At 38.0% G+C, this 20,897-nt stretch overlaps 1 protein-coding gene across 7 annotated transcripts in view; it reads right to left on the reverse strand.

Moving 5' to 3' along the window:
• Positions 1-20,897, reverse strand: part of LOC108699781 (echinoderm microtubule-associated protein-like 1) — a 61,552-nt gene that overhangs the window by 15,910 nt on the left and 24,745 nt on the right. For 2 of the 7 annotated variants that reach the window (XM_041574380.1, XM_041574375.1), the window contains 10 exons: positions 20,259-20,393; positions 17,943-17,971; positions 14,568-14,594; positions 9,689-9,818; positions 8,019-8,168; positions 7,661-7,730; positions 6,326-6,436; positions 5,606-5,701; positions 4,481-4,615; positions 1,564-1,663 (listed from right to left, as the gene is read on the reverse strand). In XM_041574380.1, coding sequence (XP_041430314.1) covers positions 1,564-1,663; positions 4,481-4,615; positions 5,606-5,701; positions 6,326-6,436; positions 7,661-7,730; positions 8,019-8,168; positions 9,689-9,818; positions 14,568-14,594; positions 17,943-17,971; positions 20,259-20,393 — 983 coding nt within the window. Of the gene's footprint in view, positions 1-1,563; positions 1,664-4,480; positions 4,616-5,605; positions 5,702-6,325; positions 6,437-7,660; positions 7,731-8,018; positions 8,169-9,688; positions 9,819-14,567; positions 14,595-16,244; positions 16,353-17,942; positions 17,972-20,258; positions 20,394-20,897 lie in introns of all 7 variants that reach the window. The other 5 variants (XM_041574377.1, XM_041574376.1, XM_041574378.1 and 2 more) reach the window with 3 other exon arrangements.

Below are 20,897 nucleotides of genomic sequence, written 5' to 3' on the forward strand. Positions count from 1 at the left end.
GTACCCCTCCTCTTTATAAACCTTTAATTTTTCTTTAGAGAAGCCTAAACATTGTGGTCTTTTATTTTTTTTCAGTGATTTAATTGAGGACTTTCATGTAGCCATAACTTAAATTTTTCTAGTCAAATCAGTTTAGTTCTCCAGCAAGCAATGGTTTAAAAGAGAAAAAAAATATTTAAGAGACATTCATCTTGCAATCGGCCTGCTGTAAAGGAAGCAAAAGCATGGGACGTTTCCATTTAAAAGAGAAAACAAACTGACTGGCCTTATGTAGGGCAGTAATAATCTCAAATGTAGATGCTTCTGTGGCCCTAGACTGAAGCTGGCTATACATGTGCTGATAATAATTTGGTATGACTTTTGGTATGTGCATGTTGGGTGTTTGATCCAGAGATGATATCTACGCTTCATGAATATTGATTTGTTTTTCAATTAGGCAGTTGTAAGACAGTGTATGACGAGGCCATGAAAAGGAGACACAAAAATGGTAAAAGTTTTTTGGCAGGCCTACTTGCATTACATAAAATTAAAAAAAGCTACAAAAAAAAACAAAAAAAAAAAACAGGTCCATATTGCACAATTTTTTTTAAACTATTTATGATATCAGTGTCATGATACCAGATTAATCTTAATAAAAGTAAATTCTGAAAAGTCATTTTTCTTACTGAAGATTATGTGACTATTCAGAGAGAAAGAAATTCTTTATATATAGGATAGTGTCTACCCAGAAGCACCTGCTTTTAAAGGAAGAGGTAATTCAGCCGTAAGCATGTAATGAAGATCTATGGTGCCATCTGCAGATGCAATCAAATCTGCTTTGACTATAGCATTTGAAATTAAGATGTTTCATTAGTGCAGATATAATTAAGTAAATGATTTTGACGAAGAGCTCAAGTGGCACAGAAATGTCATCACAAATACTGATTGGGCAGTATGCAATGATAGTTTATACCGACATCATTTTCATTTTTTCAGGTATCAGAAGGCTACAGTTTCACTCTGCTGGTGTATATACAAGTCAGCAGAGAAACCGACCTGTGTGCCATTAGCCTAATATATAGCGGTGTTCTTTGCAGCTCCTTTAGTCCACCGCACCCTAATGTCCCAGGATCTATATTGTGATACCGACAAGCTGTACCCAGCACCTGATCAATTAAATGATTAAACGCTACTGAAATGCCCTCTCCTTTAAATAAGAAACTGTTTCTTCATATACTGAAATATTATCAGTCACTAGAAGTCTTTTGTGCCCCTAGCTATCTAAATTTGTCACTTCAGGCGTCTATTTTGGAATTCGGAGCAAAACCTAGCTTAATGCATTTGGTGACAATCACGTGAATACAAGAACAGTAAGTCAATGTAAAAAAGAACAGAGTATTCTCTAAATATTTCTAACATTTTTGATGCACATGTATAAGCCTTTTTATGAAAGTTTTCATTAAACATGAGTATGAATATACCTAGAATTGTCTTTATTGTTACCACTGTAATCACAATGCAAAAACACAAGTTAATAAATGCATGTTTACTGAATAATAATAGTGTCTGCAAAACGGCCCTTACCTTTTCCCCAGACCAAAAGGTTTCCACTAGAGTCTCCTGTAATTGTATCGCCATTTTCTGAAAAGGTTACACATAACACAAACTTTGGTTTTTCCTGTTTCTAAAGAAAAAAAAATAAAATATTCAGATCATATAATCATCTGAAAGGCAGGGTTAATTTTTAGGTTTTTTTTCACAATAAACAAAACAACAGGCACCTGTATGATATTGGACACGGACAGAAATGCTGGAGGATAGATGGAGGAAATTGGGCCCTGGAGAGCTACACTGTGGCCAGAGGTCATCTTGTCTTTTGGCAATTCTTTTCAGTTTGAGTGACATGATGTTGATTTGTAGGACTGTGTTATGGGGTCCACATCGAGCTGGAAGAATTGTTAGGGGCCTGAATGGATATGAATTCCCAGGTACTTGAATGGCCTTACCCATTTTTGCGGTTTATCAGGAAGAAGCTGGACTGGGAGCCTGGGGTCAATGGCATATAACCATGATTTATCCCAGTTGATTTTAGCCCTAAAAAATGCAGGCAACAAGGAGTCCACTTGATTAGCCAGATAGACCAGAATGTCATCTGTGATAAGGGACTCCTGTTCTGCAAGATTACCATATTAAAGAAAGGACTTTTGTATCATTATAGCCAATTATAGCTTAATCGTCAGAGCAAATATCACTGGTGAGAAGGGACAACCCTGCCTAGAGCGCCTGTACAATTGAAATGGGAGGGGGGGGTCATGCAAATTACACTGACATTCGCTAGAGGATTTCACTAGAGGAGTTTTAGCCACCTGATGAACCTTCATCGTAGGCCAAATCTTTCCAATACTTTCCAGAGGTAGCCCCACCCACCAACTTCTGGCACCTGTTACATTCCACAATTCTTCTGTATTTCTTGGTTTTGCCTCAGAAGCAGCATTTTTGATGTCACCCCACAAGTTTTCTATTGGATTAAGGTCCAGGGATTGGGCCACTCCAGAATAATCTTGTTGGTCTGGAAACAAGATGTTGCTTATTTACTGGCGTGTTTGTGGTCGTTATTGTTGAAACCCCTATTTCAAGGGCATTTCCTCTTCAGCATAAGAATAGAAATACACAGGCACTCAAGGCAACTTCAATGCAGAATTACCCCTTGATGGTTTATTTGGTGTGAACGTGCAACGTTTCGGGGCGAACCCCTTTATCAAGCTTAAAACGTTGCACGTTCGCACCAAATAAACCAGCAAGGGGTAACCCTGCATTGAAGTTGCATGGGGGGCAAGTGTATTTCTATTCTACGATCGTGAGCACCAGGCGTTCTCACAGCATAAAGTTTCAGGACTGTGCTCTGCCTCACCTTCCTTCTCGTCAGCATAAGGCAACATGGCCTCCAAGTATTTTGATGTATTGGAACTAATCCATGATCTCTGGTATGAGTTAAATAGGCCCAACACCATAGTATGAGAAACATCCCCATATCATGATGCTTGTGCCACCGGCTTCACTGTCTTCACAGTGTACTGTTGCTTGAATTTAGTGTTCTGGCAAACTGTCTGCGGCCCCTAGACCTAAAAAGAACAATCTTGCTTTCATCAGTCCATAAAATGTTGCGCCATTTCTTTTAAGGCCAGTCAATGTGTTCTTTGGCAAATTGTAAGCTCTTCAGCACATCTTTTTTTTTTTTCAACAATGGGACTTCTTGCTGATAGCTTGGCTTCACATAGGCGTCTTCTAATTGTAACATTACTCACAGGTAACTTTAGACCTTATTTGATCTTCCTGGAGCTGATCATTGGCTGAGTCTTTGATATTTTGGAGATTCTTCTATCCATTCGAATGGTAGTTTTACATTTTCTTCCACATCTTTCAGGTTTTGGTTGCCATTTTAAAGTATTTGAGATTATTTTATCTGAGCAGCCTATCATTTTCTGTACTTCTTTTTATGTTTTCCGGTCTCCAATCAACTGTTTAATCAAAGTATACTGTTCTCCTGAACAGTGTCTGGAACAACCTATTTTACTCTGATTTTCAGAGAGAAATGCACTATAGCCAACATGCACAACGTTTGCTGCCTTCCTTACTTATGTATGGTCCATAATTGACACCTGTTTTTTCACAGAATTAATGGCCTCGCTAATTGAACTCCACGCTGCTGTTATTTGGAACATGCTTTTCAATTAAATAGTTGGTTTTCTATTGCTCTACTACACCTACTGGTGAATAATTTGCCATGTAGAAATATAATTTCTACCAAAACCGTGGTTGATTAGGTTATTGATGTCGGACTGCTATTATTCTGGACACAACTGTACAATAATGTGCAAATAAGCCTGTATTGTTGGGGCACTAATGCTACAGCTGGTATGTACTATGTACTATGACTTTATGGGTAGATTTACATTAAGAGAATGCAGAGACCCACCAAGACACTCAGGGTCAATTATCAACACTGGGCAATTTTCCAATGGGCAGTAAACCATGGCAACCAATGAATTCACTGCATTCATTGTTCTACTTGCAGCTGGCTTTAAAAAGCGGGTAAATGTGCCCTGTGTTGATAAATGAGCCCCACTGAGTCTAGTGACATGCTTGGGGACTAGCTCAATATGACATGCAGGTGTCACAGTGTGTTGTAGAATGATTCGGGCCATGTTATATTATAACATGGTGGGGGCCACTGTGTCTGTCTTAAACCACTAGTTTAATTTGTGAATCTCATGCTAAAAAAAGGTGGAGTTATGCAAACTGGGTGTGCTATCTGGGGGTGTGACCATCATTTTCACTGCATAGCGGCACCCAGGAGCCCTCATAATTTTGGTATGGCAACTCTGTCCAAACCCGCTATCCAGACAGTTAATAACTCAAAATATGAATGTAGCACACAAACTAAATATTAAAACAAATATAAATTCAATTCATTTTTATTTAAGAATATGTCTCAACATACCTCAAATAATCCTTGCTTTTTATTTAAAGAATTTCCTTCTAATGTCCAAAAGTAAAGATGAGACTTGCCACAAGTCACTATAACATTTGTATCCGTTGGATGAAAGTCAGCAACAAACACAGCTTCATTTGAGCACTAAAAGTAAAAGAACATTATTTATACACACTATAGTATTTTACACATCCATATTATTTCAGAAACATACACATATAAAGATGACCAAGTGATAAGTCCTTCTGCATAGAGAGCATTATTATTAATAAACACTGGCACTGGGGTGTGTAAATGCTCCTTAAAGAGAGGTACATGCTCTCTGATTCTTAAATAACTGTTTCCTAAGAGAAAGCAAATATAGGTATGGAATCCCTTTTCTGGAATGCCATAATCCAGAAAGCTCTGAATTATGGGAAGATGATCTTCCATAAACGTTATTGTAATAAAAAAAATATTTTTATTACTTAAAAAAAAAATAATTACCTTATTCCCTGTAGTTATAAGACAGTACCTGTAGGGATGGGCGAATTTGACCCGTTTCACTTCGCCAAAAATTCGCTGCCGGCGAAATGTCGCAGACGCCCATTAAAGTCTATTGGCGTCAAAAGAAATTTGTCGCGCGGCGAAATTGTTTTGACGTGCGTCTTTTTTTTTTTTCTTGACGCACGCCGCCATACAAGTCTATGGGCGTCATTTTTTCGGTGAAACGAGACGAAAAAATTCGCCCATCCTTGAACCCAGCTGAGATATAATTAATCCTTATTGGAGGCAATACAATCCTGTTAGGTTTATTTCATATTTAAATATTTTTTAAATACGTTTTTTTTAAGTTATTGATATCCAATTGATGGAAAACCTCAGGTCCTGAGCAGTTCCCAAACTATAACCCACTATACAATGATTACAATGTAATTATCCTACCGCACACCTGTAGTTCACCAATCCTGCAAGCTCCTGATGAAGGGTGGGTGTTCCCCCCCGAAACGTTGATGTTTGGTGGCTGAATAAAAGGGGATAATCCCCGACTGCACTAATCGGTGTGTGTGCGGATCCGTTTCTTTTACACATTGGCCACTATACAATGAGGCAGTAATAATCCTCTGTAGTTGACAATTCAACCCTCTACCATACCTTAACATCAGCCAGCTTTTCTTCTTTTTGCCAATCCCAAACAGACAGTACATGGTCATTGGAATCATCCACAGAACACAGGTTCCCTCCTCCATTCTAAATAAAGAAGAAAACAATTTGAAGCCAGAATTACAGACAATACAAAACAATCTAAAAATATAATTCAAATGATCTTCAAATGATCAATAAAGAACATTTAATATAAAAAAATGTATGTGGTAAATCATGTGGATAAATATTACTATATGCATAGTAATCATGGTCAAAGGGCAGATATGCTTCTATTATTTATAACTGCCCAGTACATTAACAAGTCCATCAAGCAGGTGGTTCAGTAATATAATGCTGATTATTATTATATTATTATTAATTATAATTAAAATAAATGTCTAAACAGAAAGCAATATGAAAACAAAAAAGGCACTTAAAATTACAAAAAAAAATGGCTGAACCACAAAGGTACTGCATCTCTAGTAAATGCTATGTTGAACTAGTTCTTCTAAGCCCACTAGAGCACCTGACTCTGGGCCAAATCTCGCATCAATTTTGTCATGCAGGGTGTAAAATGGTATATCGGTCTTTATAAAGGCCCATGGAATAAGGATCTGCTGATGAAGACTGTCCTAGGCTGAGGCCCACTAGAAGATCCCCTGGTTTTTAAATTAGGCTTATTCTGACCCTGATTCAACACTTTACAGGTAACGTCATTAGAATACTTACAGATTTAGAGAATGCAACACAGGTAACCGCACGATCGAAGAAGCCCATTCCAATGACATGCAAGGTATTCAGTGTAACAGAATCCCAAATGCGAACATGTGGTGCCAATTGCTAGAAAAAGAATTTAGACCTTTAGTGTTGTACCACAAGAGGGAGCTTTTTTAAGATTAAATAAAAAGATAATTGTAACTGAATACTTACTCAAAACTAATTTTCATGAAAAATTTGTAGGGCTCTTACACATGGGTATTTTTATGTGTGTGTGTTTGAAAACACAAAAAAATATACTGCATCTGTGTGTTCTTTTAAAGCAACTAATTGCATTTTTTTGTGATTTCCAAACACAACCCTTTTTTCTACAGGCAGGAAATAACAGAATAGATTAGCTAATCCGATGGAGCTTTCAAACCTGCATATCAAATTAGCATCAAAATCAGACCATCAAAATCAGACCTTTATAAACTACAGTGTGTTGCAACAGAGTGACAACATTGCATTTGGATGCAACCTGCTTCAAGCTTGAAGGTCACATCAGAATTTTGCCGATAAAGTTTAGGTAGTTAGAAGTAACAAATAATATATGCCACAGTACGGTCTGTCTTTTTAGGCCTACAAAAACATTAAAACCACCCAAAAACGGATTTCTTGCCTATAAAATAAAAATTCTAGAATGTGCCCTAGTGAGGCAGAGAATTTTAACATTGATTGCATACAGATTACTAGGGGGCAGATTTATTAAGTGTCGAATAGTAAATCTAGTTCTAAATTTTTTTGGGATCAAAATTCCCACATTCGAATTTTAAACCCCCTATTCCAATGTAAATTTGAATGTGAGATCACACCTTTACCATGGAAACAGTCCTAATTTGAATATTTGCCACCTAAAACCTGCTGAGTTCATGTACAAGTCAATGGCTGAGCCATTTGGAGATTTTAATAGCCTTCCTGACATTCAAGTTTTTGTTTTTTTTTTCCCCGGAGAAAAACTCGATTCGAACAAATCAAATACGAATCGAATACGATTCAAATTTTCGGGTCGGAATTGTTTGATCGAATATTAGAAGTTCAAATTTTTTCCTAAATAACCTGCCAGTCGAATTGTGAGTATATTAAAGTTAAAAAAAAAAAAATCACATGAATTTGAAATTCGAACTTTGATAAATAGGCGTCTAAATATAACATGACAGCTTGATGAAGATTATATATTTGATTTTTAGCTTTATTGCATTAAGTGAAATATAGAAAAAAAGAGAATCCAGCCAATTACACATACTTCATTATTAAAATTAAAATTAAATTTTTTTTTAATTGATATTAAAAAAAATTATCACTTACTTTCCCATCCTTAGATGTACCGGCAACCTGGCCTGTTGCTATAGTAATTTTATCTGGATGGACAGCGAGGCTGCAAGAAGAACATATGTAGGAGTCAGCATGGTAATTAATAATTAAACCAATACTTCTAAGAGGTTATAAAAAATACATATGCACTTGAATCAAGCATATGACATGACTCGAGTGCCTAGCATCTGTTTAAGAGGCTGGTATTCATTTAAGTGCTACCAAAGAGGGTGTTGGTGTTGACAGTATCAGATAACCTTAATTATAAAAGCAATGGTCTGGCAGAAATTGTTAAAGCTTGCACCAGAACCAAAATTGCTGATAAACTTGTAAAGTATTCAATAGGACTTACCACTTGACGTCATCTGTGTGGCCAGTGTAATGTCTTTGCAGCTGCTCTTCAACATTATATAACACAACTACAGAAGCAATAAAATATACAGTTTCTCCTGTAGGCAAAAGGTACAAGTTGCTGCGGCAGTCTCGTCCCCGGTAGCCATATCTGGATCATGAATAAAGGAGAAATTCCACTGGCACGTACAACAGTCACCACATAAAGCTCAATATTGCTAAACAACGAGTAAACTGAAATGAATCCATGAACTTAAATGGATATTGTGCACTGCATTTCATTATTAAATACATTGATCTTTAAACTAAAGTATACGGAGCCCAAGAATCTGCTCGAGGTGGTAAAACATACAGTAATTACCAGTTCCTCTTGAATTACAAAACACTATGGGGTAAATTTACTAAGCGACGAAAATTCGCCAGCAACGGCTTCGCAAGCCATCTCAACACTTCCCCAGGTGAAAATTCGCTCAAACAACACTAATTTACTGAAATGCAAAGTTCTGTCCAGGGTGCCGAACGTTGGCGAACTTTCGCAATCGTTACTTTGGCAATCAAAGCGAAGATGCGATAGCGTTGCCTAATTTGCATATGGCAGGAAATGATAAAGTTACATGGACTTATATGTTGCTGCAAATACATTACACAAGTCCAGGGAACCTTAATAAATAAAATAGAGTTGTTATAATGCCCTACACATGTGCCCAGTGTATCATTTATGTGCCATATGTTAGAGAATGGAGGGGGGAAACCCGGTTACCCAAAAAAAAATAAAAAATTTACGGACTTTTGCAGGCTATCACTCTGAAAAAAGGAAAAGACGCCAGCTAAAAATTGGAAGTCCTATGCACTCCATTGCACTTTGCCTGGTCTGAGCTGGCGAAGGAAAGTCTGGCAAACGAGGTAACGTTCAGTAAATTCCGCATCTTCGTGAATTTGCGGAGTTACGTCAATTCACCAGAGCAAAAATTCGCCTGTCGTTAAGAGTGCGAAGCAACGATAGCGTCTATCTCCTTCGCTAGCGGAGTGACGCCTGCTCCCGTTAGTAAATCATCAAAGTAGCGAAATGACGTCACGCTGGCGAATCATCACCAGCGTTGGTCACTTCGCCCTTTAGTAAAAGTGCCCTTATAACTTTACAGGTTTATAGGTACAAGTTTGTAATCATTCCGTCTTCTATTTCCAACCCATTTGAAAACTTTGACCAGAGACAATTAAATACAACCCCGTTTTTGCAAATTTTTGTTAATCTTACTTCCACTGACCACTTAAAAGTGCAAAAAGGTGTTTAACAATTTTATCTGCCACAAACAGTGAAAATAGTAGTAACATATTGGGGTCATAAGCCTACATATGCGTTACCATGGAAACAGGGGTGCTTCGCCAATGAGGCGAGTTGAGGCTGTCGCCTCAGGCGGCAGCACCCCACTAGGTACCAGGGGCAGCAAAAATGCTGCTCCTGGTACTTTAAGAGCGAATTTCCGGGGAAGGGGGGGCAGCAGCAACTGCTGCTGCCTCAGGCGGCGGAGGGGCCAGGATCGGCCCCTGCATGGAAAGATCCTTATCCAACAAATGCAGTACATATTCAGTTTAATTATACCTTTAATTTCATTCCTCAAATACCTAGAGTCAAGATGATTATTACCAAAGTGAAATGAATAAACAGGATACACCCATTCCAGCTTAAGCCTTTTAGCTGGCAGTTCACCTTTTGCCTCCAAACTATAAGTGTCCACTTGATCTTTGGGCATATACATGGCAACAGGACGTCCTCTCAGGAACATTTTTACATAGCCTTCCTCTACAAAAAAGAAAAAAGTTCAATAAATTGGATGATTTTCAATATATTTGCAAGTCAGAAATGCAAACCATTAACTCGTGACCATCTCAGGTTAGTTATCATCTGTATGACAATCTGAATAGTAGTTTTTAGTGGAAACAAAAAAATAAAAAGTTTTCTTGTACCAAGCAAATTAAAATACAAAGTTGGGAAAAAAAATACACAAGTCCGCAACCAGAATAGTAAAAGCTCTTTAATGCAATTAGTAACATCCACATGCACATAAATCAACACACAAATATCTTGTGACATGCCTATAATGAAATCATAAACAAAACACAGGTAAAATGATTACTTATACAATACCAAAGATCAGGGCTATTTAATAAGACAAATCTATTTTTATTGCATTCCAAAATAAGATTCTACTATGCTTTTATTAATAGCAAAGCTGGAAATAACTGCCAGGGGACTTGGGGCTCTTAAAACTAGGGGACATGGGAAAAGGGAGACTGGTTTGGCTAGGACTTTTAACCAGCGGGAGGGAATGGGACTTTGGAGAATCGGACGACACTTGTCCACTCTCAGAAATGGTTGGCGTGTGCAGCTCTGTGAGGCGATCAGTGGATTCCGTCTCTTTCTTAATGGAGTCAAGCAGTTGGGCAGCCAGCAAAATCTGTACAGTTACTGGGTAAAATTGACGAGGAATCACGCAGAGAAAGTACACAGGCAACAATTAATGATAAAAAGGAATATTTCTTCCCATTACAAAATACGTTCTACCTGGTAGAATTCAATCTGTGCTAGACCTGGATTTTGCTATGCAATTTAGGGCGAAGATAAATCGCAATTGCTCACTGCAGTTTTGTAAACATTCATTCTTTCCTTCTATTTAAAGAAGTGCATGTATAAATAAATAATTGGAAAAAAGAAAAAACAAAAGCAGAAAATGCATGGAAGGTAATAATGTAAATACATGAACCGATAAATAAAGAGTGTCTGTGTGGAAGAAAAGAAGGAAAATGAGAGAATGTAATGAAGGGAAGGCGACACATGAATTGCTCTACTCCCTCAGGGCTTGCCAAGGTTTCCCTGATATCCCAGAAAACCAGTCTGACACAGATTGAAAGACGGATGGCAAATACCACTGCACATCACAGACAACTTTATGAAAGCAGGTGCACATAAAAGGCAAGCTAGGAGCTCTGTAACAGCAGGTTTGTCTCTACAATGCAGGCTACTAGTGAAACAAACACTGCTTATTCTGGCTAAATCTCATTTTGTCTAAATGTATTAACTGTGCAATGTCTATATAAGCATTGTATACATTTCCTAAAGCAAGATTGTTTGGGCTAAAACAGACTACCATGTTATAAATGAAGCCCTACATCTGACAGAATCCGGAGCTCGCAACGCTCACTTCAGAAGTAACCTGCCAGTGTATTTGTGGCTTTACATACCACTACAATTGTAGCTTATAATGAAAGCCAATATGTCTAGGTCTAGTGTTGAACGGTTTGCATTAAACAAGGGAACCTCTACTCAACAAATTGCTTATTTGGGTTAAAGAGAAGCATTCAGTATGTCTGCTTACCAAGTCTGCTCTAAGGGCTGCATATTTCCTATTGCGAGTACTAAGATACCAGTTCTTTCAAAAGAAAACAAACATTTTTAACCCATCCCACCTGATGACATTCTGACCAAGTATCCAAGAAGGTGCAGATAATAGCCTGCAGTGATATCGTGCAATGACTGTGCTGACCACGGTACAAAATATAGCTATGCACCATAGATAGGCTCCAGCAGGGCAGCCACCGGGGGGGGACAGGGGGGAGAGTTGTAGGGGGCCCCCCAACTTTCTGAGAGTTGCTGACTTCGGGAAAGGCATGGACGTTTAACGGGCCCTGGCCACCAATTTTCTCATAATGTGGGGGGGGCCTGGCCACCATTTTTTTTTCTCATGTGGGGTCCTAGCCACCAATATTTTTTAATGGTGGGGGCCCTGGCACAAATGTTTTATTATGGGGGGCCCTAAACCAATATCTTTTTATTAACATGTGGGAACCCTAGCCACCCTGTGATTTCTGATAGCAGTTCTGGGCTCCAGGCACCATGTGAGAGCCAACTATTGGCACAGAAGTAACTTACAAGAAAAAAAAATGCAAAAAATATGTATATGTGTGTGTGTATATATATGTATATACAGTATATATATTTATATATATCTATATATATATATATATATATCTCTATCTATCTATCTATCTATCTATATATATATATATATATATATATATATATATATATATATATACATAAAAAAAATATATATATATATATAACAAGTCCCAAAGGTGCACTCCGTTTCCTGTGTAAATGCCCAGGTGCCGGCAAACGTGTAATGATATATCTGCAGGAATAGCGACACTCATGGGACTCTTCTGAAGCTTAACAAATGTGATACTTTATTGGAGACTCAACGTTTCGATCCCCCACAGGGATCTTCGTCAGGAGAGGTTTTGTTCTGTATTCTACTGACGAAGATCTTCCTACTTCTGTAACTCAAGATAAGCATTAAGCTCTGAACCTCTCCATCATATTTTCAATGACAGCCTATGGTGCCTGGAGCCTAACAAATGGTCAACTGTGGCTTGAAACATTGCTCAATGCTATTTGTGTTAAAGGCAATTTTAGTGATGTGGAATGAGGCACAAACTGGTTTAGAAACCCCTTGCTTTTTAAGGCTTTAACAAAAAATGTTTGTCACATTTTAGGGATTCTGTCATCATTTTTATGATAATTCACTATACAATATAAAATGTTATTCCTGAACCAGCAAGTGTATTTTTTTTTAGTTGTAATATTGGTGTGTAGGCGCCATCTCAGGTCATTTTGCCTGGTCATGTGCTTTCAGAAAGAGCCAGCACTTTAGGATGGAACTGCTTTCTGGCAGGCTGTTGTTTCTCCTACTCAATGTAACTGAATGTGTCTCAGTGGGACTTGGCTTTTTCTATTGAGTGTTGTTCTTAGATCTACCAGGCAGCTGTTATCTTGTGTTAGGGAGCTGTTATCTGGTTACCTTCCCATTGTTCTTTTGTTTGGCTACTGGGGTGGAAAAGGGAGGGGGGTGATATCACTCCAACTTGCAGTACAGCAGTAAAGAGTGATTGAAGTTTATCAGAGCACAAGTCACATGACTTGGGGCACCTGGGAATCTGACAATATGTCTAGTCCCCATGTCAGATTTCAAAATTAAATATAAAAAAAATCTCTTTGCTCTTTTGAGAAACGGATTTCAGTGTAGAATTCTGATGGACTAGCACTATTAACTGGTGCATTTTGAAAAAAAAAATTTTTTCCCATGACAGTATACCTTTAACATCTTTATATAGTTCTAATCAACAAAATGTAAGGCTGGGACCTAACAAAAGCCTATCATATTGTGCTTAAGCAACTGCATTGCGGCTGCATCTATGAGTACCAGGCAGCTGTCACCAGAAAGAAATGCTGTTCCTACCAAGCAGTACTCACTTGTGGCTGAGTATGCACCTCACCAGAACCGACTACATTACAAAACTATGTAATGCAGTCAATCATTACTAACAGAGGATCTCTTCTTCTCTGCCTGATTCTTAACCTTAAAGGGGACCTGTTACCCTAAGAAATAATTACAAATCTTTTAGTTGAGCGAAATAAACTTGAAATTAAACACAAATCACAGCAGACAGGCAGGCGCCCTTTTGTGGACACTTAAGGCAAGTTGTGTATCACCCCAAAAGTTTGTGTATGCACCAGGATTGGGGGAATCGAATGCCCTACACAATTATAGAGATTGAGGAGGGAGGGGGAATGTAAGGAGTGCAGCCATATTCAAGGAAGGGCAGAATGTGGGATTCATGTTTAATTTGCAAACTTTCATTATACAATTTTTGTGTGTGTGGGGACAGGTCCACTTGGTGCCAAAATAGATATACATACATCACACGCAGGACTACACTGGACTACTTACTGGACTACTACTTAGTCATCCATATGGCCTAATTAAGCACTGCTATCCACAAAATGGATCCAATTGCTGTGGATATTGGTATGCTTTAGAGACCAAGCACTTCTCATTAATAGGAGTTGCCTTGTTTTACTTAGTAGGAAAAGAGAACATGCACAGTTTTGTTTTTTCTACTAGTAAAGAGCCAAATGAACAATAGCAATGTTATAAAAATGCAAGACATTGCATTTGAACTTGGAACAAGCAGCAAATTAGCTGAGGATATTTCACCAAGAGCTAGCTTTGCGCACACAGTTGCTTGGGAGTAGGAAAGTAGACTTTAATGCATTCTATTTATTCATTAGAATAGGATACTAGCAAAGCAAACTATGCAAGCTATCTACATACTTCACTACGGACTACATTTCAGAAGCCAGCTTTCTATGAACAGGGGGTATAGTCCTTGGGTAAGCACTGGCTTTTATTTGCCAAGATCAAACAGCCTTTCAAGTAAGGGTTTTACCTGGGTGTTTGCAGCAAGCATAGAGCCCAACTGTAATCATTATTTTGGAAGAAATGTGCAAAACAGAGAAACACTTTTATATAAATTTAAGAAGGGCAGGCAAAAATTTTTTGACCCTTAAGTTATAATCAGTTGGGGGGGGGGGGTTACTACAAAGCTGCTGCATGTCATTTTGGCATTAAAGGTGTTTTTAATGAAGCTCCGATCACCTTGGCAACAGCGCTGCCCATAGAGAGTATGAGCATTGGCAAGTGAATCCTACCTTTGCAGTGTGTCACACGGCGCTTCCCTTGTGATTACAGAGACAGAAAGAAAATTAGGGGTAAAGAGATTCACAGTTCAGAGACTTTTTGTCAGAAGAGCACAGGGGTCATTGACACCCACTATCGCAATTGCATTCACACAAAGTAAAAGCCCATTCATTAAAGATGTTAAAATTCTCTCTATGTATTTCCTTATAGTTGTGCTCTGCTCCAGTCCTTTCCTTCCATTCTGAATCAAGTGCAGTTATACCTACTGACACAGCAGTGGCTCCATGGTTCCCTCAGCACCATATGAAATGTGTCACTCTCACACTGAATGACGCCAACTGGACTTGGAATGAACAACTGCATTAGATTCACAGTAAAGTGTGAAGCATTTGTGTTAAATGCGATGCACTGGACACTGCAATGTTGCAGCCCAATGCCACTGCAATGTTGCTGGAATTCTGGGGGGGGGGGATGCTGCATAGTGTTAAAAAAAATGGAAATAGCTCTTTGCTTACTGCACTTGCGGACATCAATGAGCCTTCTACACTTATACTGGCCCACTATCTAGATGCTGCATTTACATAAGTTAACCACCCAGTGGAATATTACTTGAAGGAACTGTAACACCAAAGATTGAAAGTGTTTTCAAAGAATGACAATATAATGTACTGTTGCCATGCACTGGTAAAACTGGTGTTTTTGCTTCAGAAACACTACTATAGTTTATATAAACAAGCTGCTGTGTAGCCATGGGGCAGCCATTTAAGCACAGGCTACACAGTAGATAAAGTTCTGAAGAATCCCATTGTATACTACAGAGCTTATCTGTTATCTGCTGTGTATTCTGTGCCTTTTCTCCTTTTTCAGATTTTATTAGCTGCCCCCCCCAGCAGCTTCTTTATATAAACTATAGTCATCTACCTGAAGCAAACACGCAGCTTTTACCAGTGCAGCACAACACTACATTATAGTCATTCCTTTAAAACACATTTGTTTTGCGTTGTTTTTGTTCCTTTAAGCCCCAAGTCACTGGCAGTTCATTGGCCAATTTACAAGACCAAAAGCATCACCTTTCTGGCTAGCTGAGATGTTGATTGGGCTGGGGAAATATTATAATTGGCCAATAACTGAATCCTTCCAAGTCAAGTAGTTGTTTATTGCCATTTGTACTAAAAGTACATAGGCGTTTCTTGTGCAGCATAGAGCAGTAAGACGCAACTAATTTATAATATAGAATTACAGAATACAATAACAAGGTGCAATGTAATGCAGAAATGTGCAGTGAGTACAGAAATATATTGGAATATATAAGCAGTCCAGTGAGTTCATGAGGTTAGTTAAGTCCTAGTGGTTGTTTATATCCTATCCACTGGACCAGTTTGCAGTTAGTCTCCCTGCTCTTGGGTAGAAGCTGTTAAATAGTATTTTACTCCTGTTTTTTTATGCTTTCAGGCCTTCTAAGCCCAAGAGAACAGTTGGGCTTGTACCAGATGAATAGTTTATTTTTTCGGATGGCTCAGGTCATCCATGGCATGTATGCCTTACACGGACAACAGCATTTTATTGGCACCATGTATGAATTAATTAATTGAATAAGGGCCACACATTTGGATCAGCCCCATTTTGTACGGAAAAAGGTGCAAAATCAATATCTAAATTTCCGAAAATACATTTAAACACAGACATACCTGATTCCACAGGTATGATAGTCTGTCTGTGCTTGCAGGGACCATTTCCCCACCCCCTTAGACTCACAGAGTTATCCACCCTTGAAGATTCTCTACCTTCCAGTGAATCTGTGCACCAATATAGAAAGCAGAGGGACATTAATCCAAAGCTGATGGAAGTTTTGCATTACACCATGAGCCTAAGCGAGGTGGGGCAGCTACAGAGGAGGTTTCCATGATCACATGGAACAAATCATTGCAATACAGGAGTTCCAATTTTAAGATAGTCTCCATTTTAATTGAGATTTACCAAGCACTGCAAAAAAAGTTATCATTTGCCTAGCGCACCTAAGAAGCATTAAGTGAACTAAACACAATGTAAAATTTAGGGATGCACCAAATCCAGGATTCGGTTCGGGATTCGGCCAGGATTCGGCCTTTTTAAGCAGGATTCAGATTCGGCCGAATCCTTCTGCCTGGCCGAACTGAAATCCTAATTTGCATATGTAAATTAGGGGCGGGGAGGGAAATCGCGTGACTTTTTGTCACAAAACAAGGAAGTAAAAAATGTTTTCCCCCTTCCCACCCCTAATTTGAATATGCAAATTAGGGTTCGGATTCGGTTTGGTATTCGGCCGAATCTTTCGCAAAGGATTTGGGGGTTCAGGCGAATCCAAAAAAGTGGATTCAGTGCATCCCTAGTAAAATTATATCACTGTTTGTAGCCACATAATCATAGAACAAAACACTGGACACCATTTTAAGTATACCAGAGTCAGAATTCCAGGTTCACAATAATGCTTTCTGAGCAGCAAAGGAGTTTAGTGTATCCAATAACAAAGTCAATTTCATGTACTGTATTATCTGCAAGAACTACCACTGATGCTGCAAGCTGGTGCCAAGCAACTATCTCCATTTGTTTACTAAATCTCTTAGAGACCTTTAGAGCTTCTCTATTTACCATCCCACTGTTGGCACTAAGGCAGAAGGGAAAACAGAATGGATGGAAAATGAAACGCCAAGGGGTAAGGGTCACATCAGATAAACCATTACATTTTGTTAAACAACAACTTACTGCATATCTCGAATGAATACTTAATTGCAACTCACAGCATCCTTACTAAGTATTACATGATATTAAGAAGGGGAGATCAACAAATCTTGTAAGGAAGCTGTTACAGCCTGGCCCCTCTGTTGCCAGCATGCCATTATATATATTATAAAAACTTTAAAACCGGCACACCCTTAAAAAACTTCAATCTTTTTATTTCTACCATATTGTATAGAAGTCCAATGTTTCGGTCCTCATTAGGACCTTTCTCAAGTCCTATGTCCTAAAGTTTATTTTATGGGAATGCCGGTTTAAAGTTTTTTATATACAAGTTGTAACATTAACTCTCCCCCTCGGCAATATATATATATATATATATATATATATATATATATATATATATATATATATATATATATATATATATATATATATATATATATATATATATATATATATATATATATGTATATATGTATATATGGACCTGGGTCTTTCTGTATAAGGGATCTTTCTGTGATTTGAATATAGTTTCCTCCCTCTCACCACTACAGAGTAGATAGAACTCACTGTCTGAACAACATTTTCAAACCCATGTTTGACAAGTTAAATAAGAACTCAACTGCAACAGACAGTGATATACTTTTATTTTTGAGAAAAAGACTCACCTGCACTGAACATGGGTTCCTTGGGTTTGCTAAAAAAGAAAATCATTAGTTAGAATTACATTTTAAATGTATTTGCCAGCTGGAGATTTGTACAGTTTAACGTGAAAAGGCAGATGCAGCCGTATCTCAATTTCTCCCTTAAAATATAAAGTTGATCTCATGTATAAAGTAATGCAGAATAAATGTTCCCATTTATTCAATAATACTGAAGATGTCCAAAAAAGCTCTGCCCATTCGGTTCAGGATACTAGTGCAACTTTCCTCTTACAGGTCACCACTTTCCTGATATTTATGCTTTTAGTATAAGAGAAATCAATAAGCATAAATGCTGTGGGGTTACTTTATTTAATGCTGACCACCAGTACCCATTTATTCCTTCTCTACTGTGTGCAAAAAAAAAAACATTTTTGCGTTCACATTTTAAAAAGTGTACCACTGCACTGTGACAGCTGGGAGTTGTCCCGCAGAAAATGCTGCTATGTAGTCTCTGTTTAACCAGCTAACTGTGACATTTAGTATATCATAGCTCTTTAAACAGTGAAGGGTTAAAGGGAAACATATTGGCTCATTTCCTGCTTATAAGAAATAATAAAGGACAAGTTACAGGTAGATGAACAGGAAAATGCTTTGCAAACATTATTGCTTTGAAATAAAGTATAAATGTCAGAGGAAGTTCTAAAAACTCAGAGGTAACAATGGGTTTGTGCTTTCTTTTGCATTTTGCAGCCTTTTGTAGTTCCAAGGCACTCAATTTTGGTATATGATAGGATGGCTGTGCAAAGGTTTCAAAATTCAGCACCTGGTGAAATGCCATGTAACTCGTTACCTTTTGACCACAATTAAATCAATCCATTAATCAAGGTATATGCAATTTGTTAATTAAATATGAAAAAAGCCTTGCAGTATATTGCATTAATTATAGAACCAAGCCAAAGTTTCCTTTCAAAGCCTGTAAAATGAGAAACACAGGAATTAGCTGAAGACTAATTCCAGTTGTAAAGACCCAAATCTTTCTGTAGTCAAGTATTATAGAATATATTTTAATGGTAAGGCCTATGGTTTAAAATCACTATAAAGCACAATGTGTGCAAAAGGCCTTATTACATTTTAGGGAACATATTTTAGAAGCTTTGATGAGCTGGCAGCAAATGGTGACCAAATTATAGGTCATCATCACACACATCATGGTCAGTTTTTCCAAGTTCAATTATATTTTAGTGTGTGAGAGGAAACCCAAGTATCTGATGGCTCCCTCAAAAACAGGGCCGGATTTAAATAACAGGTGCCCCTAGGCCCACTGCCGTTCATCACCCCTGTCTCCTCCCCTTCATTTGTTTACCTGCACAAATTATCAGGTCAGGAGCATTGGGGATTGGCGCATGGGAAATTTAAATAACTATTGTATCTCATGATCAGCCCCAGAGCTTCCAAACCAATTTGGGTGTGGTTGGGCTTCATGCCGCCCCCTAAAGTCCTGCAGCCCTAGGACCGGACCTTGGTGGCCTTTCCACAAATCCGGGCCTGCTCAAAAACACAGGGATAACATTTGCTGAGAAAAGATCTTCTAATTAGACTACTGTCTGTGTTGTTTGCATTGCATTATTTACAAAGCTGCATTTTACCAGTAAAATACAATGTGGGCCAAATGCCTATACTCTTCTCCGGAAAATTCCCAATCAAAGAAGGGTGTTTCCTGCTCACAATCTAGATTTGCGGTCAAAAGATTTAGTGCTGGCTGATTTACCTTGTATTTCTAACCAATGAACAGATATCACAAAAACTTGTCTGAACAGCTGGCCCAAGCTGAAGAAGACTGTCACTTAAGGAGGCTGTCACTGTTTGTTATAGTTATACAGGAGCAGTGACCAGCTCCATGTTGTAGCTCCCAACCTTCCCAGCTATAGTCAGGTGATCCCACTGGTGTCTAATAAAAGGGCAGCCAAGTTTGGGAGTTTTACTTTGAAAGCAGCTAGTAAGTTGCAGGTAAAACTTAGTCCCTTTGTAAAATGTATAATGAAGCAATAGAATTCTTAATGAATCAGATGAATATTGAGCATAGGACTGGCCAGATATGGGATGACTTTGACGTAGTTGGCCAGCTTAAATATATTGCAAAATATTCAATTAAAATTGAACACATACTATACTAATGCAAGATTGACGCTAGAAATCTTAGGATAAAAAAGTTAAACAATTTTCAATGAGCCAGTAAATTATCTTTTTAACATAGAGGTCTGACCTGGAAAGGAAAGATGGGATTGATTTTCAACAGTGCAGAATTCCACAGAATGATGTGTTCAGTTGTTTTTACTGTACCTGTCACTATTTTTTTTTCCACTGGATGAACTGCTCGTTGAGCCTGCACGATTACGGCCACCTTTGGCATCTCCAGAACTTTCCCTTCTCACTCCAGGAGAGATACGCTCAATAGAATTCGTTCTCTTGACATTACTAAAATAAAAAATTGTGTACAGTAAGCAAAATCACATAACTTTTTACTTTATAATTATGTAGAATGCAGGAAGAAAGGCAGTGGATTGATTACGGTATAAGGTGGATTTATAATTGCTGCCTCTAGCGGCTTATTCTGGCCTTTTGAAATCTCAAATTGCAAAATATATATAGTATAAATATATAATTTACTAACAAAAAATATTAATATCTTAATATTAAGAAAGAATCGCATCTCAGGATTGAGGGGCTGATGAATATGTTGTATAATCTCTGTAAAGTATTCAAGACTATATCAATTCTATAATAAAGGATAACAATATCTTTGCAAATACCAGCCTTGTGCTAAACATTTTTTACCCTTCTTTAGCTGTGTGATTTTGAGTCTTTGAAATAAGTGGTTGTGATATGTATAATAATTAAGTGCCCTACACTGAATATATTTTTAAATGTAAGGACCAAGCTATCTCCAAAAGGCTGTTTATGGGACTGGCACTGCATCCT

Source organism: Xenopus laevis, chromosome 8S (genome assembly GCF_017654675.1).
Source record: "Xenopus laevis strain J_2021 chromosome 8S, Xenopus_laevis_v10.1, whole genome shotgun sequence".
NCBI classification, from domain to species: Eukaryota; Metazoa; Chordata; class Amphibia; order Anura; family Pipidae; genus Xenopus; species Xenopus laevis.